This window comes from Bubalus bubalis, chromosome 24 (assembly GCF_019923935.1).
Source record: "Bubalus bubalis isolate 160015118507 breed Murrah chromosome 24, NDDB_SH_1, whole genome shotgun sequence".
NCBI classification, from domain to species: Eukaryota; Metazoa; Chordata; class Mammalia; order Artiodactyla; family Bovidae; genus Bubalus; species Bubalus bubalis.
This window is the reverse complement of record NC_059180.1, coordinates 4,125,251-4,151,895: the sequence shown is the minus strand read 5'-3', so window position 1 is coordinate 4,151,895 and position 26,645 is coordinate 4,125,251. Positions and strand designations below refer to the sequence as shown.

At 46.6% G+C, this 26,645-nt stretch overlaps 1 protein-coding gene across 4 annotated transcripts in view; it reads right to left on the bottom strand.

Moving 5' to 3' along the window:
* The window catches only part of CYTH3 (cytohesin 3), a 67,388-nt gene that overhangs the window by 8,836 nt on the left and 31,907 nt on the right, over nt 1–26,645 (bottom strand). For 2 of the 4 annotated variants that reach the window (XM_025274530.3, XM_044936228.2), the window contains exons 2-6: nt 7,922–8,004; nt 6,351–6,415; nt 5,886–5,991; nt 2,750–2,868; nt 151–231 (exon numbers count right to left, since the gene is read on the bottom strand). In XM_025274530.3, coding sequence (XP_025130315.1) covers nt 151–231; nt 2,750–2,868; nt 5,886–5,991; nt 6,351–6,415; nt 7,922–8,004 — 454 coding nt within the window. Of the gene's footprint in view, nt 1–150; nt 232–2,749; nt 2,869–5,885; nt 5,992–6,350; nt 6,416–7,921; nt 8,005–8,301; nt 8,472–26,645 lie in introns of those variants that run through there. The other 2 variants (XM_025274532.3, XM_045164308.1) reach the window with 2 other exon arrangements.

The window sequence follows — 26,645 nt, the reverse complement described above, 5'->3', positions numbered from 1 at the left end:
AGGGAGCCTAGCCAGAACCTGGGCCACAAGGAGGCAGGAGAGGCCCGTCCCCCCGTTTCTCTGTCTGGTGGCTGGAGTTACCCAAGAGGGTCAACCACCCAGCCACTCGCCCACCCAGCCTCCCTTCACACGCAGGGGATGAATGCTTACCTTAAGGCTTGTACGAGGTTGAGATCAGCAAACTCGTGGAGTTCCACAAAAGCCTGAAGAACTTTAATGTTAAATTCATCCCTAGGAAAGAAAATGGACTTTTACAGCCTCACTGCATGTCATTTCAGTCCTTTTATTAGACATTTCCTAAAGCAAGTGAAAGTTATGACCAACCTAGACAGCATATTAAAAAGCAGAGACATTATCCGTCTAGTCAAGGCTATGGTTTTTCCAGTGGTCATATACAGATGTGAGAGTTGGACTATTTAGAAAGCTGAGCGCCAAAGAACTGATGCTTTTCAACTGTGGTGTTGGAGAAGACTCTTGACTGCAAGGAGATCCAACCAGTCTATCCTAAAGGAGATCAGTCCTGGGTGTTCATTGGAGGGACTGATGTTGAAGCTGAAACTCCCAATACTTTGGCCACCTTATGCAGAGAGCTGACTCATTTGAAAAGACCCTGATGCTGTTAAACATTGAAGGCAGGAGAAGGGGACAACAGAGGATGAGATGGTTGCGTGGCATCACCGACTCGATGGACATGAGTTTGGGTGAACTCCAGGAGTTGGTGATGGACAGGGAGGCCTGGCGTGCTGCGGTGCATGGGGTCGCAAAGAGTCAGACACGACTCAGCGACTGAACTGAACTGAAAGCAAGTGTTCAAGAGATTTAATGTCATATGACTAAAAGACAAGTTCTTTTTCATGGTGCGTTTGTTTTCAAGCTTAGCTCAAAGGAGACGACCCAGTAGGATGTGGAGTTTACTTCACAATCAGTATGAGTCAGGGTAAGACCCCAAATACGAGCCCGACTGCCAAGGTTGAGAGTCCCCTGTGCTGAGCACTAAGGCACCCATCCAGGTGTGTGGTGGCGAGTCTCAACCTCAGGGCCACCACGAAGCAGGCTCTAGTCCCGTTCCCACCTCCCAGGTGGGATTCTGAGGCTCAGAGCCGGGAAACGGCTCCTCCAGGGTCATGAGCCAGAAAGCAAGGTCCTGGGCTCAGAGAGGAAGATTGTTTGGAAGTGATGCCTGCCATTAACAACTAGCTTTTAAAAACTAAACCGAGTAGAGTTTAGTAGAATACCAGTAGAATCACTGGGTCACACGGTAAGTTCACTATTTGGAAGAACTGCCGATGACTTTCCAAAATGGCAGCACCATTGTTTTTTTTTATAGCCATGTATGAGGGTTCCAATTTCTCCACATCCTCACCAACATTTATGATCTTCTTTAATGACAGCCATTCCTAGTGGATATGAATGGCTACCTCACTAGCTTTGATTTGCATTTCCCTGATGACTCATGATGTTGAGCACCTCGCCATATGCTTACTGGCCACTCTGCCTATGGCCTTGTCATACGCCTGTTTATTCTGGCTGCACAGGCGCTTTGCTGCGGTGTGCAGGAACAAGCTTAGTTGCCCCACGGCATGCGGGATCTTCGTTCCCCAAGGAGGGACTGAACCTGCGTCCCCTGCACTGGACCACCAGGGAAGTCCCCTATCATACGCCTATGTATGTAGATCCTCTGGATGAATGTCTACTCAGACCCTTTGCCCATCGACGACTGTCTTTTTATGACCGAGTTGTAAGAATTCTTTTTATATACCGGATACAAGTCCTGATCAGATTTCTGACCTGCAAATATTTCTTCCTATTCTGTGGGTTGTCTTCTCCCTTTCTTGATGATGTCCTACGAAGCAACTTATGTTTTGGAATTTAATGATTTTGTTTTTCTCTTTTGCTGTCATATCTAAGAAACCCTGGCCTAATCCAAGGTCACAGATTTATTACTAGGTTTTCTTCTTAGTGTTTTATAGTTTCAGTGCTCGTATCTAGGTCTTTGGTGAGAGATCCAGTGCCGTCTTGCTGCGTGTGGATATCCAGTGGTCTCAGCACCATGTTCTGAAAGGACTATCTCCCCACCCGAACAGACTTGGCATCTCGTTTGATGGTCTATGTGACGGTCTATTTCTGGATTCTCAACTCTGTTCCACGACCTGTATGTCTGTTCTTGCAGCAGCACACCAGACTGTCTTCGTTAGTGGAGCTTTAGTCTGTTTTATAATTGGGAAGTGTAAGTTTTCCAACTTTGTTCTTCTTTTCCAAGACGGCTGTGGCTATTCTGGGTTCCTTGAATTTCTGTGTGAATTATGGGATGAGCTTGTCAACTTCTACAAAGAAGTTTGCTTGGATTTTCTAGGGAGTATGTTAGATTTGTTTATCAAGGTGTAGGCAGTTGCCATTTTTGCAACCTAAGTCTTCCTCATACCCCCAACTAACAGGGGCAAGACGACCGCCGAGAGAGCCGAGGCTTCTGTGCAAAATGTCCCAAGAAGGTCATGCTGGTTTCTGGGGCGAGCAGCGGCCTCCTGGGTTCTGCCCCTGTCCCCGGGGTGAGCAGAGGGCCCCAGAGGAGCGCAGACCCCACCTAGCCCCAGGACTGCCCCTGCCCCTGCTCACGAGGACACAGGGGAGGATGTGGTTCCGTGGGGCTCGCTCGGTCCTGGGGAGCACAGGCAACCCCAGAGCCCACGTGACAGACCCCGATGCGAGGGTCGGCCTGGGCAGGCGGGTGGCCCTCTCCCCTTGAACTCACCTTTCACCCAGGTAGTCCCCAATGACGGTCTTATTCAGGCCTTCCCCTTTATACAGGAACTGGGCCACATCCTCCGGGGAGCTCTGCAGCAGGTCATTCTCGATTAGAAACTGGATTCCCTGGAGAGGAGCGTGAAGGAAGGAGCACTGAGGAAGGTCCAGAGACCACGTGTCACCACCTCGCTGGTTTGGACACAGCCGAACTGACACGAGAGCACAGTGGGGTGCTCCCATCTCCGAGCTCATCTCACCCGTCAAAGAAAAGCGCTTCCAGGCCTCCTGGCAAGCAAGCGGGTTAAGGACAGACAGGCTGCGGAATAAGCCCTCCTAAGTGTCACCAGACATTATAAAGGCAGAAGGAGCTACGACACAGAACTTCCCCAGCTCAGGAAAAGGGTCTGTGCTGTGTGTGAGAGGAGCTCGTCGTATGTGGCTGGCCAACCCAACACCGGTCACAAGCACCCTCTTCCCCATGCTCCCCTGCAACTTGAAATGACTTTGTGAACAGATCAGGTCAAAGAAACAGATTAAGTCTGTGAGGAGGACCCTGGAGAGCTGCTCGTTTTTGATAAAAGGGGACTCCTGAGCAGCACAGCTCCTTCCTCCTCCTTCCTGCCATGAATGCAGATGTGATGGCAGGAGCCCTGGCAGCCGCTGGCACACAGGGAAACGCCAGGAAGAACACAGAACCCTGGGTCCTGGGAGCCACTCGACACCGTGAGGCCACCTCTGAGGTGTAAGCTATCTTCATGGATGTACTGCCGCCTGTGGCTGAGCACATTAATCGGTCACCGTGCCACTGAGCTCGGGCAGTCAAATCCACAGCCACGGAGGGACCTACGGGAACCAGCCAGCAGTCTCTACGAGTGCCTGCTGGACCCAAACTAGCAGTGCTCTGGCTCGCAGGAAGCCCTAATGAGAGCAAAAGTCTACCTCCGACACAGCTTCTGAGCTGGTTTCAACACACACATTAGGAAGCTTTTAAAGGAGGAGGGAATTCTGCTGTCTGTTTGCCCAGAGATTGTTTTACAAATGCAGAGATGGCCTTCTAGCTAAAAGCCTAAAGGCCCAAGGCCAGGGCTCCCTCGCACGATCCATCTGAAAAGTCTATTAATTTTTTAAACACATGAACAGCCCCAACAGCCTCATGTGGAATTTTTAAAAACTGGCAACAACCCAGCAGTCAGTAAGAGAACCATCAAGTATATTCTAGCACATTCACACGATGAAAGGCCATAGGACCAGATGGAACAAACACAGGCACGGATAAAATCTACAGACGTGACATGGAGTAAGAAGACTCGGCGTACTGTAATTCCACCTATGTAAGCTTTTAAAAAGGCAACACTCAGGGGCCCTGCATCTTGGTCTGGGTTGCAGTTACACGCGTATTTGCATTTGTTAAAATTCTTCAAGCTGTACGTTTAAAATCTGTGCACCATGTTATTCTTCAAAAGAAAAAAAAAGTTTACTGAAGAAACCAAGTCTGACAATCCTAAATTAACTGCCCTATATTTCTGGTGGGAGCTTAAGTGGGTACAGCCACCTGGGTACCATCTTCAGAGTGTGAACACACGCTGGGACAGAGCGTTCTGATGAGAGGTGAGCACAGTCCTCACCCAGATTCCTGGAAAACAACGCCGGGGACAAGGGCGGTGCCCGGGTGAGGGACGGAGTGAGGCGGGGGAGGCGGACTGGGCAGAGGCTGCCTGACCTCAAATCCATGCCCAGGGGTCAGCGGCAGGGCCGCCCCCCGCGGCCTCACTGGAGTCCTCATCGTCAGGACTCGACGGGCTGTGGGCGAGACAGTAGACTCTGTGCCCCCAACACTGCAGGGAGCGGGCCTCTGAGGAGCCTGAGGTCCAGGACACAGACCGGCAGAAGCTCCCCGGGGAGGCAGGTGCCTGTCCGCCCACCCATGCCAGCCCCCCGCAGTGGCTGCCTCCCCTGCTGAGGGTGCTCGTGGCCGTGGGCCCATGGTGGGGCCGCAGCTGCCAGACCTTACAGTGAGCTCTGGTTTCTTTGCTCTCTCTTTTTCAGCTGTGCTGCCGGGCATGATCTTAGTTCCCCGAGCAGGGATTGAACTCTCGCCCGCCGCAGTGGACGTGTGGAGTCTTAACCACTGGACCACTTGGAAAAAGGCCTTTTTAATCTGGCATCTCACCCATGGGTTCACTTCTGGCTTAGACACGTACTATCCCAATGACTCTGTTTCTGAAGACCACAGAAGGTCTTAGTGGTGAACGTAAATCACTTTTCCAGAGACTGTGGAAAACATTATTTCATCCTTGATTCAGCAAGGCTGAGGACAAGCTGGCTGTGATTTTCATTTCTTCTTAGAGAGGCTGGTCTCTCCTTCCTGGAAATTTCCTGAGCTTCTCTTTATCCATAAGTTTCCTGATATTTCACTCGATACACTGACGCATGCAGGCCTTTTAAAACCATATATCCCGCTTGGCATTTGGTGAGCCCTTTGAGTCTGAGGAGCTGATCTTACTCTAGTTCTGAAATGTTCCAGTAGTTCTCTGGAACCAGGAGGGTGTGGTAGGGACTAAGTGCTTCCTCTGCACAGCTCCTGACAGAGTCACTTCTCAGCAAACCTTACTCCTCGTCATTCCAGGTGTGATGCAGGGTTCATCGGATTCCTAGGCCCTGACAAGCGAGCATCTCAGGCCGAGCGCGGACACCACCCTATCTGTTCTGAGAGAAAACCGGACTCTCTCCATGAACTGGACGGCCTCCCCCATGCTGCACCTAAAACTTAAGGCCTGGTCTTGAAAACTTCCACCTGTTAGATCATCTCCCTCTAGTGCTTGTTACATCTACTCTGTAAACTCAACTTCCAAAGGGAAAAAAAAACAAAAACCTCGTTACAAATCCCAAATATCAAATCATCATCAAGTTCACAAAACTATTGCCCTGACGATCTGGAGATGACTCACACCTTGTAAGCAGAGAATCAGGAAGCAACAGAAAAACTCTCACAGGGGCCTGAACACCCAGCTAAATGAGACTCTCCTGTGCCTACAGATGTGCTGTATCTGAAGAAAACTCCCTTTGGAGACCCTTGAACAGGGACTCACGGTGTGGATATCTGTAAATAACACGTGCAACCGTGCTCGTGGCTGGCCGCTTACCTTTTTGGGATCCATGTTGAACTTCTTCCTTCCCATGGCGATCTGCTTGTTCCTCTGAGTCGTTTTGCTGTGCATGTGGAACAATGAAGAAGCTGTTACTGGACATCTGCACAGAGCACAGAGAGTTTGTGTCCCCTCCTGACAGGACAGCTCAGGACGAAACAGGCACAGCCCCTCAGCGTCCCTGTCCAAGGGTCCCCCAGCCTCCCGGGCGGGCTCAGCTCAGGGCGGCCACAAGGCTCTTTTCCTTCACAGTGATGAACTGCTGAGTGGAAGCAGAGCTCCCGGTTAGAGAGAGGGCACGTCGGGGCAGGGTGCTTCTGAGGCGTGTGTGCCCGCGTCCTCAGCGGCAAGGCCGGACAGTGAGGGATGGCGGAGAAGGGCCCACCCTGCACAGGCCCCCCCGGCCTGGCCCCCGCTGCTGCCATCACCACACGGCCTGAAGGGGCAGCTACGGCCACTCACCTCTCCTCCACCGACGTGAGGTTGTCGATCTCCGTCATCACTTCCGCAATTTCATACTTCAGCCTCTGTAGAGACAGAGAGCGCAGGCTGTGGGGCTGACACAGGGGCCTCTGCCTCCCGGAGACATTTCAGGCCCCCAGGTTCAACCTGCCCTCGGGTGCGTCGGGATAACACAAGTGTGGAGAAACCAGGACATCTTCTTGACACAGAGAGCTCCCAGTCAGAGCCACCCCGACTCGGGAGCAAACAAAATGACCGCTTGTCCACCTCCCAGCAGAACGAGAGCAGAGGGGCCCAGTAGGCAGAGCCTAGAGTGCGTGTGTGTAAAATCACAGGGGTGAAAAGACACAAACAGCAAAAGGAAGCAACAGGTCCCGCCACACGCCACCACACGCCCACCTGCCAGCGCTGGCATCCAGGTCCTCAGGATGGCCTGGACCAGACACACACAGGTCAGTACCAGGCCCCCAGCCACCGTCTCTGGATGATTTCTGTCACCCTGGGTGCGACACGGCACCATGGACAGAGCCCAGGAGGCGTCGAGGCTCTCGCCTGTGGCCTCAGGCAAGCCCAGGCCTCACGGAGGGATGGGTCCTCCCCACTGAGCCGGCTCTGAGCTCCTGGGCCTTGGTGGCCTCAGCTCAGAAGTGAGGTCGTGAGAACCACACGAGGCTCCGGGGGCACTGCGATCACTAATGTACACTGGAATGTTAGCCTTAAAATATACTTTCAACCAAAGCACACATTCTGGGTTACCTGATTTTTCCAAGAATGACAGGTAACCACAGAAGAAAAAGTTTCACAAACTCTCAACTACAAGGAAGTTTTTAATCAAGATCCTATGATTCTTAGGTGCCAAGAAACTCCAGACTCAAACCGTGAGCACCTAGAAAGGAGCTGCTGTCTGGACATGGCTCGGTCCCACGGCCAGTGGCTGGGGAGGCAGAGCAGACTTGGGCTCGCCAGTGGTTAGGAAGCTGCTCAGAGAACAGCTGCATGTCCGATCGATTTCTACAAATATTACGAACGCACCAACTCGGAGACTGTGGCTGGCTCCCCTGCACCTCCCGTGGCAGCCCTCTACCCCGCCCTCTGATCACACAAGGGCGGAAGGTGCAACGCCTGTCTGTCTGCGTTTATCCGTCATTCTACACCCACCAGCTGGTAGGTGCTGGGTGCATGGCCAGAACTCAATATAGGTTTAGCCCTTTATTCAAAAGATCCCTGAGTGCCAATAACATGCTAGGCAGTGTCCTAAGTGCTGGGGACACTGGTCAACGAGGCAGGGGCTCGTCCTACAATTTCCAAGGGCAGTACGTGTGACGCCCTCTGTGACGCTGGAGTCAGAAGTCACTCGCTCCAGACTCCAGTCGGGCCCTCTCCTCCACCCCAGAGTCTGTCTGCCCGGCAAGCACCAGTTCTGTTCCAGTAGCCTGGGTAACTCCCACTCCCTGCCTCCCCGTGTGGTTCGAATATGTACACACTAAATATCCATTTTTTCACATTTTCATGAAGCTACTTGATTTACAATTTTACCTAAGAGCAAAAACGAAAAGACATTTTTTTTTTACCTCGATGTCATCAATAAGTTCCTTTTTTCTTCGACGGATGTCTAAAAGTTCTTCTCTTTCTTCTAGTGAAAGGTCTTCAGGCACTGAAATTAAAAAAAAAAAATCAAATTAAACAACTCTGGAGAACAATCTGTAGACAGCCACTGAGACTAAGGATGGGCATATGTGCAAGCCAGCAATTCTGTGCCCAGTTATTTATCCAAAGGAGCCAAGGAAGCCCCGCTGCAGACCCCATGGAGGACACTCGCAGCAGCACTGTTTTGAGAGAAAAACAATTGGAGTTGCCACTAATAAGGGAATAAACTGTGGTATACTCATGGAGCAGAATCCCACACAATAACCGATGGCTGAACCCAGTCCTTCACACAGATGAAACTCACGATGAACGAAAAGAAGGTAAAAGCAGCAGACACTGGATGTGACACCCTCCAGAGGGGTGACATGTATGTGCAGCAGAGCATCAGTAAATGCACCACACTCCCGAAACCGCTTCCTTCTGAGTAGGCCGGTGTGTGCGTGTGTGTGTGTGTGTGTGTGTGTGTGTGTGTGTGTGTGTAGCTCAGTCACGTCCCGCTCTGCGATCTCACAGGCTGTGACCCGCCAGGCTCCTCTCCTTGGGACTCTCCATCAAGAAGACCGCAGTGCGCTGCCATTCCCTTCTCCAGAGGATCTTCCAACCCAGGGATCGAGCCCAGGTCCCCTGCGCTGCAGGCAGGTTCTTTACCATTGGAGCTACAGGGAAGAAGGATATCAGGAAGCATCAACACAGTGGGTGAAGGCTGGCTGGCGTGCAGACACTTACTTAATTTTAATTGACAGGGTTCTTCATAATATCCTGGTATTAACGATTAACCCCTGCAGTATTTTCCTTTCTTACATCTATATTCTCTTTATTTTATGCTATAATTGACTTATTTCATAAAGCTTTTCAGAGAAACAGCCTTTGATTTTAATAATCCTCTACTGTGTGTTTAACTTCTATTTTATTAATTTGTATAAAGAAACAAAAGATTAAGAATCTGAGCAAATAGCAAGAGAACACACAGAGCTTCTACAAACAAGTTAAGATAACGGGATCATGGCACAGGGGTAGACACCTGGATCAGTGAACTGGCACACGGATGCACAGAGACCGATTCAGCAGAGCCGACGCTGCAGTTCAGAGGCAGGGCGGACTCCCATGCACGACGCGCCGTGTCAGTTATCTCCATGTGAAAAAATGAGACTGAATCCTGATGATCGTCATATTTTTAATCAGTTCCAAGTAGAATAAAGGCTTAACTTCACATAATTTCTTAATTGTATCGCACACCACACACCCTCCCCCCGCACCAAATAACTTTGAGAGCAGCCATTCTTATCCTAATTCTATAATTAGGGAAACAGGCCAAGAGACATCTAATGATCTCCCCTGATACAGAAAGAGTATTTGAAGAAGTAATGGCTTAAATGTTCTGTATTTGATAAAAGACGTGAATATACATGTCCCAGGTGCTCAAGCTCCAAGCAAGATAAACCCAAAGACCCACAAGGTCCCAGAGTATGTTACACGTGGGCCCAGCAGCTCAAGAGTGTCTCCATGGACACGGTCTTTCCATCCTGGTGTCCAAGTGTCAGCTTCATCCTAAAGCTGCTGCTAGTGGCTTCCAGCAGCTTCTTATTTATGCATGGGGGGTGGGGTGGGGAAGTATCCAGATCAAGAGGAAAAGTAAGAACCAGCAGAGAATGATGCTTCCAAAACCAAGACAGGAAAGATGTGCCAATCCTTGAACTTTCCAAGGAATTACTCTTACCAGCAAGCATCTTAATGTACTTAAGAAGGAAATCTGAAAGTAACAAACCAATTGGTTGACACTATCCTGTTATGAAAGAATAAATATACCTACAGAGCACAGACTGGGCTCCCAAAAGGGACCTCATAATGAAAAAAAAAACCTGTTGTTCTGCTGAGTTCACCTGTGTAGATATATAAGAACAAGAGTCTGAAAGGGTGGGGCTGTAGTTCAATCATCAACAGACTTTCTGGTTTTAAAAAACCCACCTCCAGCTTCTCCCCTCCAACCCTGATGATAAGTAGGCTTGGCTGATAACAGAATGAAGGTACATCCTAAGAGAATCTAAACACAGGGGTGATTCAACTCAAGGTCCTGAAGCTTCTAACCATGATCATCAATGGATTTCCTTGACCTTCTCTCAGTAATGCCCATCTTGTCCTATACGATTAAGGCCCTAAAGAGTTAAAGCAAGAACCATTTATAGTTACTCTGGCCAGAATTTGCACCTCTAAAAGAAAGATTCTGTAAGGTGGGATAGTGACACTGTGACTATGTTAAAAACTGTCCTTATTCACACTGCAGAACTGACGAGCTGTGATGTTATTACATCCATACTTAGAAATAATTCAGCCAAAAATTAATTAAGCAAAATGGTAACAACTGTTAAATCTATTGGATTGATATATGGGTATGCATTATCTATGTTATACTCTAAGGGTTTAGAATTTTTCATAAGTTAAAAAAAAGGTTTCAAGTACAAATGGCATCTTTTCAGGGTGTTTGGCTAAAGTATTAATGAGAAATAATGGGATGTTCCCTGGCACACTTGAAAGAATTAGTAAATAGAAAGAATAGAAGCAGATAATGAAATACTCAGGGCCAATCTCTTCAAGCTGTCACTGAAATATCTCGATATCCGATTATTTCTGCTGCTGCTGCTGCTAAGTCGCTGCAGTTGTGTCCGACTCTGTGCGACCCCAGAGACGGCAGCCAAAACGTACGGTGAATACCAACGTTCTGCTGGTAGGCAGAGAGAGTCTATCAGAATCTCTTGGTGTTCAAAGGAACTTTGCGGTCACAGACTCTGCTCACGCACAGGTTACCACTTGCAAGTACCATGGGAAAAAAATGGGGAGATAAGCCATGTTCAAAGAAAGTGTTCTTAATTATCACCACCTCTCCCACAACTCAGCAGCCTTCTCCCAGTAAAGGCAAAAATTGGGTTTGGCTTGCTTATCATCCACATTTTGTCACTTTGGATTTGTTAGGTAAGATGAAAGTCTACAGCTGATTTTTCTAAGAAGCTAGTTTTTTTTTTTTTTTTCACTGAAAAAGTTATACATGGATATGGTTACACAGAGGCACATGCTCTCTGAACATATACAAAAGGGCATGCAATGAGACATTTCCTTCCAATCTCAATAAAAGCTCTTTTTTAAAAAAGCAAGTTAACTGAAACCTGCTGGTAAGAATTCTTTGCAATTCACTGCAGCTGAACACTCCAATCATGATCACAGTCTTCCTGATTTTCCAGCAATAAGGGTCTTGCTCAAGTCTCAACACAAAGACGGGGGAGGCGGAGACACGGGGTTATTCTTCATGTCCTTTCAGGCCAGTTCCGTTAGCCACGACCAGCAGGTGTGGTTTCTACAAATACCAACGTTTTCACGGGGGAAAAGCAGTGTGGGAAGGTGGTGAGAAATCCCCTGTTTTAGTACAGAGGTGCTGCCAGTGAGGTTTCAGATTAAGAATCAGGAGCAATTTGTGTAATTCAGGCCAGGCACCCGCCTTTCTTGACAAGTCACTCAGTTCAGTCCAGTTCAGTCGCTCAGTCGTCGTGTCTGACTCTTTGCGACCCCATGAATCGCAGCACGCCAGGCCTCCCTGTCCATCACCAACTCCCGGAGTTCACTCAGACTCAAGTCCATCGAGTCAGTGATGCCATCCAGCCATCTCATCCTCTGTTGTCCCCTTCTCCTCCTGCCCCCAATCCCTCCCAGCATCAGGGTCTTTTCCAATGAGTCAACTCTTCGCATGAGGTGGCCAAAGTACTGGAGTTTCAGCTTTAGCATCAGTCCTTCCAAAGAAATCCCAGGGCTGATCTCCTTCAGAATGGACTGGTTGGATCTCCTTGCAGTCCAAGGGACTCTCAAGAGTCTTCTCCAACACCACAGTTCAAAGGCATCAATTCTTCGGCGTTCAGCTTTCTTCACAGTCCAACTCTCACATCCATACATGACCACTGGAAAAACCATAGCCTTGACTAGACGGACCTTTGTTGGCAAAGTAATGTCTCTGCTTTTCAATATGCTATCTAGGTTGGTCACAACTTTTCTTCCAAGGAGTAAGACAAGTCACTGCTGCTGCTGCTGCTAAGTCACTTCGGTCATGTCCGACTCTGTGTGACCCCACAGACGGCAGCCCACCAGGCTCCCCTGTCCCTGGGATTCTTCAGGCAAGAACAGTGGAGTGGGTTGTCATTTCCTTCTCCACAGATAAGTCACTACCTTCCCACAAATGGAGGCTCGCAGGTGGGAGGCCGGTGTTTGGGGTTCGGGATGTGTGATTTAATTAAAGGACTGAAGTGAGAACTTCTGCTTTCAGCCCAGATGGAGTAACAGGGATAGACTTACCCTCCTGTTGGAAACAACAGCAACAACGGACACAGCTCTGCACCCTGCCAAGTAGCTTTCAACACCAAGGCGAAACAGAGCAGTCTTCAGACATTAAAACCTTAAGGAATTTATCACGAGGTGACCTGAGGATGTGGTGGTGGTTTAGTTGCTCAATCATGTCCAGCTCTTCGCGACTTCATGGACTGTAGCCCGCCCGGCTCCTCTCCCCAGGGGGTTTCCCAGGCAAGCATACTGGAGTGGGTTGCCACTTCCTCCTCCAGAGCATCTTCCTGACAGGGACTGGACCTGCATCTCTTGCACTGCAGGTGGATTCTTTACTGCTGAGCCACTAAGAAATGTGTAAAAGTCCTTTCGATGGGATGGGGGTGGGTGGGGCTGCACAGATACCAGAAGAAAATCTGCATCTACATGGAAGAATGGAAAATACTGTAAATGCCAACTATGAGAGTAAACCTTTTCCCCACATGATATGAATCTCTTAAAAACATTTACAGCTACTGTTTAAGGCAAAAATAACAAAAAAGTGTGTCGGGCTGAGAACACATGAGCACAAAGGCTGGAAGGGGAGAAATCCAACTGCACTGTTAGGAGCTCCTACCCTGGATGTGAAGTGGCGTGATATTATTTGATAGTAGAGTCTGATAAACTAAAAGTATCTAATATCCAAGAAGAACTACCGATTAAAAACTAAAATAAACCACAAACCTAAAGCATGCAAAAATAGCTTATTAATAAGCGTGGCTCAGTCGGTAAAGAATCTGCCTGCAATGCAGGAGACAACACAGGTTCAATCCCTGGGTAGGCAAGATCCCCTAGAGAAGGGAATGGCAAACACTCCAGTATTTCTTGCCTGGGAAATCCCATGGACAGAGGAGCCTGGCAGGCTACAGTCCATGGGGTCACAAACATCAGACACGACTTAGTGATTAAATCACCACTTTATGATGTTTTCACTCCAGTATTCTTGCCTAGAGAATTCCATGGACAGAGGAGCCTGGTGGGCTACAGTCCATGGGGTCACAAAGAGTCGGATATGACTTTGCCTGTGTGTACTGAACTGTAACTTCCTCCAATTTTAAAGAAAAACTAGAGAAACATGACAACAAGTGAAACAAAACTGGGCACAGCAATCATTGTTTTTACACAGTAGAACAGTTTTTAAAACAAGTTTAACCATGGAGTACTTTTTGAAAATAATATATTGATAAAATATTTTAAATGTATTAATACAGCCTTAAAATATAGCAGAGAAATGGTTTCACATATTGCCAGTAGAAATGACCAAATTTTTATTAACCTAGTATGCAGAAAATGGAGAAGGCAATGGCACCCCACTCTAGTACTCTTGCCTGGAAAATCCCATGGACAGAGGAGCCTGGTGGGCTGCAGTCCATGGGGTTGCTAGGAGTCGGACGTGACTGAGCGACTTCACTTTCACACTTTATGATGTTTAATAAGACCTCAGATCCCATCAAATATAACATCCATTTCAGTGATGTCAAGATTTGGAAAATTTTTGCAAATCAGAATCGTTGGAAAAGGGAGATTATCATATATGCTGATCAAAGCATAAGCAGATGGTATCTCCAAGTATGTTCTAATTTTCAAATTATATTAATAACCTATTTAGCTAACAGATTCCAATCCACCAAGAAGCTGCAATTTGGTTTATTGCTATAGTTATCTAATGACTGCCTTACAAATCTTACACACAGACACAACCCTGTATAAGGTTAATCAGTAGCTCTTCTAGAAGATGATAATGCTCCACAGATGTGGGCTACAGCCAGAAACCCTCACTTTTTTAGCCACTCAACAAACTGATAATAAATTTAACAAATTTGATAATAGGTGATAAAACAGAGTTAAACAAGCATGTGCAGATGCCTCACAACTGTGCACTTTTGGTACCTAGCCCTAATGGAAACTGATGTAACCTAAACCTTAATGTTACCTTGACTACTAATCAATACTAACTCTTCTGTTACGATACGGTATTTTTCGGAGTTTTGGTCAATGCTGCAGGCACTAAGAATGCTGGGAAAGTGAGGGTTTGGCCTCTGGTCCCGTTAATTCACTAGATGGGAACTCCGAGACTCTGTAGGGGAGTGTGGTTTAACCCAAGCAAATAACACCTCCCTGGAACACTATAAAAACGCGATGGACAGTTAAAGCAGGAGGGGCCCGCTGCTCTGACGGTGTGGCTGCACTGAGAGACACTGGCCGTCGGCAGCTGGACCTCCGGGTCTGGTCAGCCTAAGGACTGGTTGCCCCTCGTGTGGTGATGGAGGAGTCCACGTGGCTAGCAGGGCCAGCAGTATGTCAGCCACATCAGGGTCCCGGTCAGCGGAAGCCACCGTTTTGCTCATCCATTCATCTACTGTTGGATGTTTGGGCTGTTTCTACATTTTGGCTGTTGTCAACAATGCTGCTATGAACGTTAGAGTAAAATTTTTGAAATTTAAATCCACAAACATGGATTTGCTCCATAATCCAATGTCATACATCACCGCTCTGAGGACATCATGGTACACATTAACACGTTAGAGATGCCATGAAATCTGTAACCAGAGATGCAGCACCAGCAAAACTATTACACTAAGAGGGTTCTTTATTCTATACATGTTTTAAATGTATTTATTATTATTTTTGGTTGCGCTGGGTCTTCGTTGCTGCGTGAGGATTTCTCCAGTTGCGGTGAGCGGGCTTCTCACTGCAGTGGCCTTGGAGGCTCTAGAGCGCGGGCTCAGCAGTTCTGGCGCACCGGCTTACTTGGCCTGCAGCAGGTGGGATCTTCCCGGACCAGGGAGGGAACCTGTGTCTCCTGCATTGGCAGGCGGATTCTTAACCACTGGACCACCAGGGAAGTCCCTAAGAAGATTCTTAACTGACTTGATTGTGGACTCTTTTTTTTTTTTTTAAACAAAACAGGACACCTCTATGCTGTGCAGCCTGTTGAGTATAATTAGGGACAAACAGGCCTGGTTTCTTTTTTCTTTTAGAATTGATTTCCATTGGAGGATAGTCGCTTTACAATGCTGTACTAGTTTCTGCTGTACAGCAAAGTGAATCAGCTATGCGTATACATATATCCCCTCTTTTTTAGATCCCTTCCCGTTAGGCTGCCACAGAGTTCCCTGTCTGTGCAGCAGGTTCTCATTAGTTATCTGTTTTATATACTCTAGTGTACATACGTCAATGCCAATCCTGAAATTCATCCCATCTCCACATCCCCCCGCCTTGGTAACCGTTAAGTTTGTTTTCTACATCTGTGACTCTATTTCTTCTTTGCCAATAAGTTCATCTCTACTATTTAGATACAAGAGGCTTATTTAAAACATAAGAATACATGACAGTTGAAGGCAGAAGGGTAGGGAGTGATACACCAAAGGAAAGTTGGCCCTGCGACACGAACACAGGCAAAAGAGACCAAAGATAAAGTCACTAGATACTAACATTGTTCCATTAACCCCCAAATTAACAAGTCTGAAACCTACTCATCTAACACGACAGGTTCAAAACATACACAGCAAAACCCGACAGGTGTACTTGTAAAAATGGACTCTTCCTAAAGGCAGAAGAAAGAGCTATAGATGTGACTAATTAACCGGCTGAACTAACAGGCATCCTCCGCTCCGTCAGTTTTGAGAGGCACATCTGCGCATCTCTGAACTCCAATGTGACACATACAGGTCACTGCCCTCACGTCTGGAGTGAGCCTCCCACCGCCCGGGGCACGCTGATGTGCCAGTCCTTGATGGTTCTGCGAAGAACACATGTAAGAGCCATCTGATGAAGAGATAGGAGGCTGGAGACCGCTCATGGGTACTCTCTGGAAAGATCCCCCAAGTCTAAACATGATAACCTGCAGAACTAGAGAACTCCCCGAGACAGCACAGGAGGAGCCCTTTAAGAAGGGTCGGGTCAGCCGCGCCTTGAGCAGCAGAGGACGACACCGCTGCGTGTGCCCGAAAACACCTCTGCGTGGAGTGCAGCTCTGATCCTGAGTACATTTTAGAACCACCTCAACCAACTTATTTTGGTTCTATTTTACTCTATGTATGCATGATAGTAAAGGTTATTAGTAAATAACCTAATCTACTACTAATAAAATAATTATTAGTAAATAATTAGTAAAGGCTATTTAAAAAAAATCAACGCTTCAAGAAGTTCAAAGAACTCTTTCAATTAGCATAAATTTAAAAAATCCTAAGGGAGAAGAAATCATTAAGTCTAGTTTGACAGCTTTTTCCTTAATGGAACATAAAATGATGATGCATCTTACAACGACTGGAGACAGAGGTTCAATCACACCCCTGCAGCTGCGCGGCATGCAGTCTCGCCGGGGGATGTTTATGCAAAAGTGACTGTGCGCTGTCCATCAGCAAAAGTCGCACGAACTCGCATGGGACCAGAGTGGTGGAAACAATGAGTTGGCTCTGCTCCACTGAAAGGTCAAAATGACACCCCTGGACTCGCTCACGTTTAGACTTCTGAAGATGAAGCAGGCTCTCTGCGTGGGACGCACCGCCCAGGAGTCCACAGAGCAAAGAGAAGCATGGGTCCTCCTGCGTTAAAGAAAGCTTCCCGGCCTGCCAGTGAGGATGCGGAAGCAGAGGGTCTCGTCTACAGCCTCCTCTCGCTCCTTCTCCAGGGGCTGCTAGGAATCGAGGTGTGCTGCAGCAGAGAGCGTCCGGATCCAGGCTTGTGGGCCCACCCCCGGCAGACCTCAATGGTTCCAGGGGCCGCCTACCAGGGTCCCCATTAGTGACTCAACTCTGGAGACCTGGCCAGAGCCCAGTCCTCCAGCCATTCCAGGGCTGTGAGCAGCACCTGATTCCCGATGACATTTTCTCTTCTCGCTCCAGACACTCGGCCGGCTTCACCTGTCTCAGGTGGAACTCACTGCAGCAACGCTGCCTAGAGACCAGGCTCCTGGAGCACAGAGCAGTTCTGTCAGAAATCAGTAACAAAGTGACTAGAAAAACCCATTAAACGACGGGAAGTTAAGGAACACAACTGTAAATAATTCCTTGGTCAAAGAAGACACCATAAGATAGCATTTTCTCAAAATGAGAAAATTCTGAGAAGAGAATGATGATAAAAAAAACTATGTATCAATACTTGTATGCTCCAGCTAAACCAGTGCTTAGAAACTCACAACCTAAAATGCTTCTTTAAGAATTAAGCTGAAGATGAAAAGATAAGCATTCACCTTAAAGTAACAGTTTAAAACCCAAAGGAGAAAATAAAACAGAAAAGAAGTTCATTTTAAAAAGGCAGTGAAGTGCAGCCACTCTGGCAAACAGCCCAGCAGCTCCTCAAAAGGTTCGACACTGAGCCTTCGTGGGATCCAGCAAGTCCCCTCACAGGTATTCACCCAGGAGAGCTGAACACGTGTCCACAGACACCAGCGCATGGCCGTTCACAGCACCAGCACTCACAAGAGGGCAGAAGCGGAGACAGCGTAAGGTCCACCCAGTGATGAGGGGATGAACAGTGTGACACGCCCACAGAACGGAGTACTGTGCAGCCACAAAAGGAGCCAAGTCCTGATACCGAGACATGATATGCTCAAGGGGAAAGACGCCAGCCACAGAATACCACATACTGTATAGCTCCGTCGACAGGAAATGTCCAGAACCGGCTAAGAACAGACAAAACGAACTGGTGGTAACAGAAACCAGAGGAGGGGTTCGTCTGGGGTCGGGGGAGGTGCCGAATGAAGTCAGACAGGAGAGCCTGCTGCGGGCAGCGCGCGCTCCGCGTTTGGGTCTGGGTGGCAGCGGCGCAGCGTGTGCGCTTACACGTGGAGAACAGCCTGACTCTGCCGCGCTGAGCGCTGGGCATCGTGCTCACTGCCCTGCAGGCCTGCTTCTCGGAGAAGTGGCCCCGTATAACCCTCAGTAGAGAGAAGGAAGAAGTTCCTTGAAAAGACACTGGAAGAGCATTCGCACCTGCCGTGCCAACAGAAACGGATGCCCACCCACCCGGGACAACAGCAGGGTAGGCTGGTCTGAGGTACAAACCTGAGTTGGTGGCCTGGCTGCGATGTCTCCAAGGTTAGCCTATTTCAGAAAATCGAAAATCCATCCATTATTTTTTAAATTCTTTTTCTAAACTTCTAAAATTGGAATATAACTGCTTTACAGTGCTGCATTAGTTTCTGCTGTACAACAACCTGAGTCAGCTATTTTATATATATAAATATATATACATTTTATTATATATGTGTGTGTGTGTATATATATACACGCATACATCCCCTCCTCTGGAGCCTCCCTCCCGCCCTTCCATCCCACCCCTCCAAGGTCATCACAGTCCACTGATTATTATTTTTCGTCCTGTGAAGAAAGAAAAAGCCCTAAGACTACCAAGTTTAATTTTAAGATGCCCAACTGTAAGACGCATTCCAGTTTTAGAGAGGTTGAAATGTGCATCCTAGAATCAATGGCAGAAGAGCTATGAAGAACGCTTACTTAATAAAGGAATAGGATTTCTCAATTCTAAGTTGCTTTCAGAGCAGATAAAAACCACTGCTAACAGCTCTAGAAGGTGAACCTTTGAAAACGACGGCTGTGACTCCAAAGGCCCCCTCCCCTCAGGCGTGAGCATCGATCCTGGGGTGGGCCCATTAAGAATCACTGCTCAACAGAGATGACAGGTCAAGTCAGCAAGAAGCTAGGAACGAGAGCAGGCCCTGCGAGCTTTTTGAATACATGGGGCTGCGCTTCACCAAACAACCCTCGACACTCATATATCAACGTCCTCTGGATGACCACTTGCCAGCCCACAATGGGCACTTTTCCTGGTGGGTGAAGGGCCAACCACCACCATGGGACGGGAGGACTTCCACAGCGGCGTGTGTACCACTGAAGGCAGTGGCGAAGGGCAGTGACCCCCCTGGCTCCATCCAGCGAAAGTACACGTACAGCCAAGGACTCAGCCAGCTCTCTGGAAGCCTCATCAATTGGGTCTCATCTGAATCATCAGCAATCCCAGCTCATTATCTACAGCTGTTCTCACTTAACACGGTCCACAGGCCTTCTTCTCATCAGCAATCCGTGAAGGCAGTTGGCTAAAATAGGGTTCCAAGGCCCTAGTCCATGCTTATCAAATCAGAACCTCTGGGTAGGAGGCGAGGGACTCTGAATTTTAATAAGCTTCCCAAATGATTCTGTTGAACATTGCTAAAATGTAGCTATGCACGGCTACGTCCTTAACACAAATCAGGAATGGAACACATTAAATACAGACAAGGTCGTTAGGAGCCTAGGTCCTGCAGACAGACTGCCTGTCTTAAAGCTTGTCTCTGTCACTTACTAGCTGTGTGACCTTGAGCAACTTACCTAATCTCTCTGTGCCTCAGCTGCCTCACCTGTGATAGGATAGTCCCCACATTACTCATCAAAAGCTAATCAAAATTTAATGCTCTTCTTGAACGTTGCTTGAAATTTCAAGATAAATATTGCATCTTGAAGCAAGAAGCATTTAAAGATCTTCAAAGACACATTTTAACCTCAATCACGAATAACTAATAATAAACAATGAGACTTTTTATTTCTACCCTGGATAACTGAAAAAGCAAACAACTTTTCACATCAAGCCTGCAACTGATTCTTTTTTTTCCCCAGGCAGAAGCTGTGATCGGTGGTGGAGGACAGAGTGGGAACAGCTTCACAAATACACATGAATAAAAATCGTGTGAAAGCAGTTTGGCAGCTCCTGACAAGGCTAACCACCACCTTACAATACGATCCAGCAATCACACTCCCAGGAATTCACCCGACTGAGCTGAAAAATCCCTGGCCGCGTGAAAACCTGCACACGAATGCTTGCAGCACCTTTATTCAAAACTGCCCCAGGGAGTTAGTTCCCCCGGAGATCCAGTGGTTAGGACTCTGCACTTTCACTGCTGAGGGGCGCAGGTTTGATCCCTGGTCAGGGAACGAGGGTCCCGCAAGCCAAGGGGCATGGCCAAAAAAAAAAAAAAAAAAAAAACTGCCCCAAACTGGAAACAACTAAGACATCCTTCAGTAGGTGAACAGGTAAACTGGGTACAACAGACAATGGAATGTTACTCAGTGTTCAGAGGAAATGAGGATCCAGCCGTGAAGGGACACAGAGGAATCGGAAAGGCACCTTACTAAGTGATAGAAATCAGTCTGAAAGGGCCTGGGATTCCAGGCACGTGACCTCTGGGACTACGGAGACAGTCAAAGCAGGAACGGTTGCCAGGGGCTCAGGGAGGGGTGGGGGTGAGCACCGGATGTTCAGGGCAGCGAATCTGGATGACGCCCTAACAGCGGAGACGCGTCATTATGCATTTGTCAAAACTCCCAGAACCAGACAGCACCAACAGCGAACCCTACTGACAACTATGGACTTCAGGTAACGATAGCTCATTGGTTCATCAACTGTAAGGTGATCACACTGAAGTATTAACAGGATGTTATGAACAGGGAAACCTGACATGGAGGGGACAGATGGGAACTCTGTACTGCCTGCTCAGTTTTTTATTTTTAATGTAAATCTAAAACTCTCCCCAAAAAATCTCTATTAATAATGTTTCTAAAAAAAGATCATGACATCCAAAGTTTCCAAATAGTATTCTTTAAACAATTTTATGGGCGTCAGTGCTGGCATTTTAATCAGCCCCGACTTCCAAAAAGTTTCTCTAAAGATCAGACGGAAGATGAAGGAGGCATCTCATCAGATTCCAAACGAGATTTTCAACCATGATGTCAGAAGAACATCACCTAAAATTTAAGATGCCATTTTATTCTTTTCACTTAAATTATTTTCAAAAACTCTGCCTTTGAAAGCTTCATTAAGTTGGGAAGATAAGAACACTTTTATAACCAGTTTGCTGAAGCCATAGGTGAGTTCTGGCTGAAAATGCATAAAATTTGCATCAAGCAAGCATGTCCCCAAAATAAATCTGCCTATGTCCATCTTCTTTCCAATCCATCTGACCGGTTCTGATGAATACTGACACCACCTCAGACTCCACCTTGAGCAGTGGCCCCCACGCTTAAGGAAAGCCGCTTTTCTCCTTCCAACTTTACGTATCTTTCAGAATGAAATGGATGAGACTAAGTGCTTTCACTGGTAGACTGCTGACTGGTAGATTCACCACACTTAAATATGCTTAAACAGAAACGTCCCTGGTAGTCCAGGGATTAAGAACCTGCCTGTCAATGCCGGGGACGTGGGTTCAATCCCTGGTCTGGGAAGATCCCACATGCCGCAGAGTAACTAAACCAGTGCTCGGCCACCAGAGGAGCCATTGCCATGAGAAGCCTGGCACCGCAATCAGAGAGTAGCCACCACTTGCCCCGACTAGAGAAAGCCCTTGCGCAGCAAGGCCGACCCAGTGCAGCTAGAAGTAAATATATGTATTTTTAAAAATGAACAATCCAATTAGAAAACAGGCAAGCACATAAAGAAACATTTCGCTGAAGAGGATAAAAAGCAAATAAGCAGAAGTAAAGATATTTAACATTAGTCATTAGAAAAATGCACCACACCAATTAAAACAGCTAGCATTTAAAACATGATGCAGGACTCTGGGTCTCTCTTACGTGGCTGGTGGGACTATAAATTGTTACAGCCCTCTGGAAAACAGTTCACCAATTTCTTCCAAATGACCCACGCTAAGCATACGACCCAGCAACATCACTCTTGGACATTTATCCCAAAGAAAACTTACATTCACACAAAAACCTATACACCAATGTCCACGGCAGTTTTACTTACAACATTTAAAAGTGAGAAACAATCAGTGTCCTACAAGAGGTAGGGAGATAAACTTGGTGCATCTATACTATGCGATACGACTCGGCAACAAATATGAATGAACTAACTGCTGATCCACGCAAGTCGGATGGAACTCAAGAGCATTATGCTGAGTGGCGGAAAAAGGCAATCTCAAAAGGTTACCTCCTGTATGGTTCCATTTATGTGATACTTTTGACACAACAATACTACAGAGATGGAAAACAGATCAGTCACTGCCTGGGGAGGACTACAGGGGCAGCAGGAGAAAGATACAGATCTCTGTGGTTTGCATCTTGATGGCACCAGTCGTTGCATCAACCGACACGAGGGTTACAATGACACAGAGCTACACCCACATCATACCAATGCCCACATCCTGACTGTAACATTGTATTAGCTACAAGAGACATAACCGGTGAGCAGCGATGGGTGAGGAGCAAGTAAGATCTGGCTCTGCAACTTTCTGGCAATTTATAATTAGTTCAAAATTAAATGGAAACCCACTCCAATACTCTTGCCTGGAAAATCCCATGGACAGAGGAGCCTGGTAGGCTACAGTCCATGGGGTCGCAAAGAGTCAGACACGACTGAGTGACTTCACTTTCCTTTTCCTTTCTTTCAAAATTAAAAGTTGTTTGTTTTTTTTTAAATTACATCACCTGGGGGGGGAACAGGTGTTTCTATACCTGTGTGACAGGACAGAAGGAACTCGTTATCCCCTTGATTTCCGGTTACCCGGTCCCGTGAGCCACCTCAGGGAAAACTGGCAGGGGGTCCGCGAAGAGCTCTAGAGCAGAAAACTGCAGGCCCCCATCAACGCTCATCCCAGTCTCTCAACCGGGTGGGATCGGAGTGCTAAGGAAACAGCAGGCAGACTTTCAAGAGCAGAACTGTCAAGGTCACCGAGGGAGCAACAGGGCTCGCTTCCTTTAAAGATACTCCATCAGATGAGAACAAGCCGGTAAAAGAGAAGCCCCGACTCTACTAAGGGAGGCGAGAGCCTGGCTTTCCTCCCCTGCAGCGCAGTCGGTGAGGATGCCCACCCAGCTGGAGGAGCATTACCATCTTAACATCCAGGGAAGCAGCAGTCCAGACAGAAGTCACTACGAGGGCTCTTCACCTGAACTGACTTTAAGTCCTTGTAACAAAGAAATGTTGCAGATTTGGGGTGATGGTTAATTTTTATCTGACAACACAGCTAATACGACAAAAGAATATTTTATAAAGTAGTTCCATACAACACTTCGGTTAGCCAGGTTCAAAACAGTCAATGAATCTAGTAATTAACAGGAACTGAACACCTGCTGGCAGTCTTTACTGACAGGCAAGTAATGTTCTCCATTATTTGAAGCAGGTAAAAGTGAGTAAGGATATTCACTTCTCCACTTGCATGGAGAGTAGGTATTTATACACAAATTATTCTCCAAAGATTTCAAGAACAATGAGTGTGACTTAGAGCAGTCAAATCATTAAAACCTGTGAGTGGGGCAAATACGGTCTTCTGTTTCCATGCATAATTCTCACTGATTCACAACTCTATCCCCATTCACCCATCTTTAAAATCTTTCTATCTCACTCAAAGCAAAGACACATGCTCATGCAGAAAAAGCAAATGAGAAGCAAAAGAAAAAGCAGTTACAACCTCCCATATAGAGATAACCACAATTAGCATTCTAGATTCATCCTTCTAGGATACAGATACACAGGTATACATAGACACAGAAAGAGAAATGGAAACCTTTAAGGATGTTTAACAAGATGATACTAACATGACAGACTTTGACGGCACAGGCAACCTGGGATCCAGGCTGCACTGGGGTGTCTTGCTCCATTTTTAGTGCCGCTTACTTTCTCGTAATTAGCACCTCACTGTATCACTTCTCCTGGCCACACAAAGCAGCACTACACCGTTCCACCCTTTTTAAGACATTTTGTAATGATATGATAAGCAATAAAAACAAAATTAAATCTCATATCATAGGACTGAGACATGCGCTTCAGGTCAAAACTAAGTTTGGTAAGTCACAATTTATTTTAGTCCTTCTTAGTTTATTTTAAATCGAAACTCATTCCCCATAGAGAAAGACTGTACTGTACTCATTAAAGGAAAAACTAATAGCAATTCAAACAGAGAAAAGAATGACTAGCTTTCACACATCCACTTAATTTCAAATACTTAAATTTAGCCCCATCTTCAAGCCACAACCCCCACACCCCCATCTAGATTACAAAAACCAACGTGTGTTACTGCTCCACAGTATGCCATCTCTCGATTTCACAGGGCGTAAACAGCATCTTTCAGTACATACAAGCCCATGCCTTTGCCTTTTTTTTTTTGGCTGCAGTGTGGTTTGTGGGATCTCAGTTTCCCAACCAGGAACTGAACCCAGGCTCCCGGCAGTGAAAGCGTCAGGTCCCAACCACTGGACCACCAGTGAAACCCTTGCCTTTGACTTTAACTCCTTTCCTCCTCCAAAATCTTGCTCCCAAAGCCACAGCCTCTCTCTCGTTTATCTTTAACCTTTATCTTTCTGATCCAGGTTCTTTGGATCGAATCTCTCCAACCCCAGCCCTCTGAACTACTGCAGTCCTTCAGCGCTGTCACACAATCTCCTTTCTCCTCACATAAACTGTTAGAAAGAGTAGCCTGCACTTTCTCTCTGGTTCTTAAAGACACAGATAATCTGAGTATTATTAATCAGCTTGTATCAGTAGGTATATACTGAAGTCTGTATGCCTTCACTGAAGCTCTAATAACAGTGTGGTACAGGTACAAAAACAGATCAATGGAACAGTATACAGAGTCTAACAACAGAATTGTGCATAAAAAGTATTTAAAAGAACAGTCTCTTCAACAAATGATGCTGGGACAACAAATGATGTGGAAGCAAAAGAAAGAAGTTGAACCCCTACCTCACACCATATACAAAAGTCAGTTCAAAATGGATCAGTGAGCCAAATATAAGAGCTTTAAAACCATTGAACTCTTTTTTTTTTTTTCCATTGAACTCTTAAAAGAAAACAGGAAGGGGTAAATCTTTATGACCCTGGATTTGGCAAGGCATTATTTAAATACGATACCAAAAGCACCAGCAACAAAAGAAAAAAGATAAGTTGGACTTTATCAAATAAAAACTTTTGTGCATCCAAGGAAATTATCAAAAAGTGAAAAGCCAATCTGCAGAATAATGGGAGAAAATATCCATAAATCATGTATCTAATCAGGGTCTAGCATCCAGAATACACAGAGAACTCTTTTAAGTCAAAGACAAACAACCCGTGAAATACAAAGGATTTGAACAGACATCTCTCCAGAGAAGACATACAAACCACCCAAGAAACACATGGAAAGATGCTCAACATCACTAGTCATTAGGAAATGCAAATGAAAGCCACGATGAGGTGGTACTTCACACCAAGGAAGTGCCTAACAAGGAAGTGTTCTAACAAGTGCTGGCGAGGGTGTGGAGAAATTGGAACCTTCTTTATATATTGCTGGTGGGAATGTAAAATGGTTCGGTCACTCCGGAAAACATTTTAAAGGTTTCTCGAAAAGCTGGACACACAATTACTATACGCCCCAGTAACTCCACTAGGAATATACCCAGAAGAACTTAAAACGGGTATTCAAACAAATACTCGTACATGAATATTCCTGGAGCACTGTTTACAACAGCTGAAAGGTAGCAACAACCCAAATGCCCAGCTACCAATGAACAGATGAACAGGTTGTCATATAGCCACAAAATGGAGTATATTATTCAACAAAAAAAAAAAAAACACAAAAAAACACAAAAATTAACAAACAAAAAACCCCACTACTGATTCCTGCTACTAGATATGCTAAGCAAAAGAAGCCAGCTACAGAAGACCACACACTGTATGATTCCTCTGATGTTAAATGATATGAGGCTTGCAAAAAAACTAAAGGCAGAGAAAACCTGTGCTGAAAATATTTTTTTTTAAAAGAAAAAAGGGTAATTCTGTCCTTTGCTTTTCAAAGTCCCTGAGACGACGTCAAAGGGCAGCCCAAGGTCAAAGGGCAGCCTGGGCATAGGGGTGCGTGCTTCCCTCTCCCCTAAACGAGTTAAAGGACAGGAGAGGCTTCTGGAAAAAGAATCACCAACAGCCTAGAAATGCAGGAATCACCTCAAAGTGGAAAGGAGACAGGTACAGAATGAAGGAGAAATCAAACTCGAGGAAAAACACGCGCAGTCACACAAAGTCAGGGCTCTAAAGGCGCTCTAAGCCTTGGGTGAGTGGATGTACTATGTGCAAATGGCTTTTTGAGAAAGCTGACCAGTACAGAAAGGCGCCTAATGGAAAACACATGACTGTCTCAAACAGACAGAAAAACAGCACTTGATAAAATTCAACAGCCCTTCCTGATTTAAAAAAAAAAAAAAAAAAAAATGCAGTAAACTAAGAATAGAAGATTTCTTAACCCCGGCAAGGGATCTCTGGCAGAAACCTACAACGCTCAGCAGACCTGGAAGCACTCCCGACAAGGACGGGCCAAGTCGCGGGCGCGGC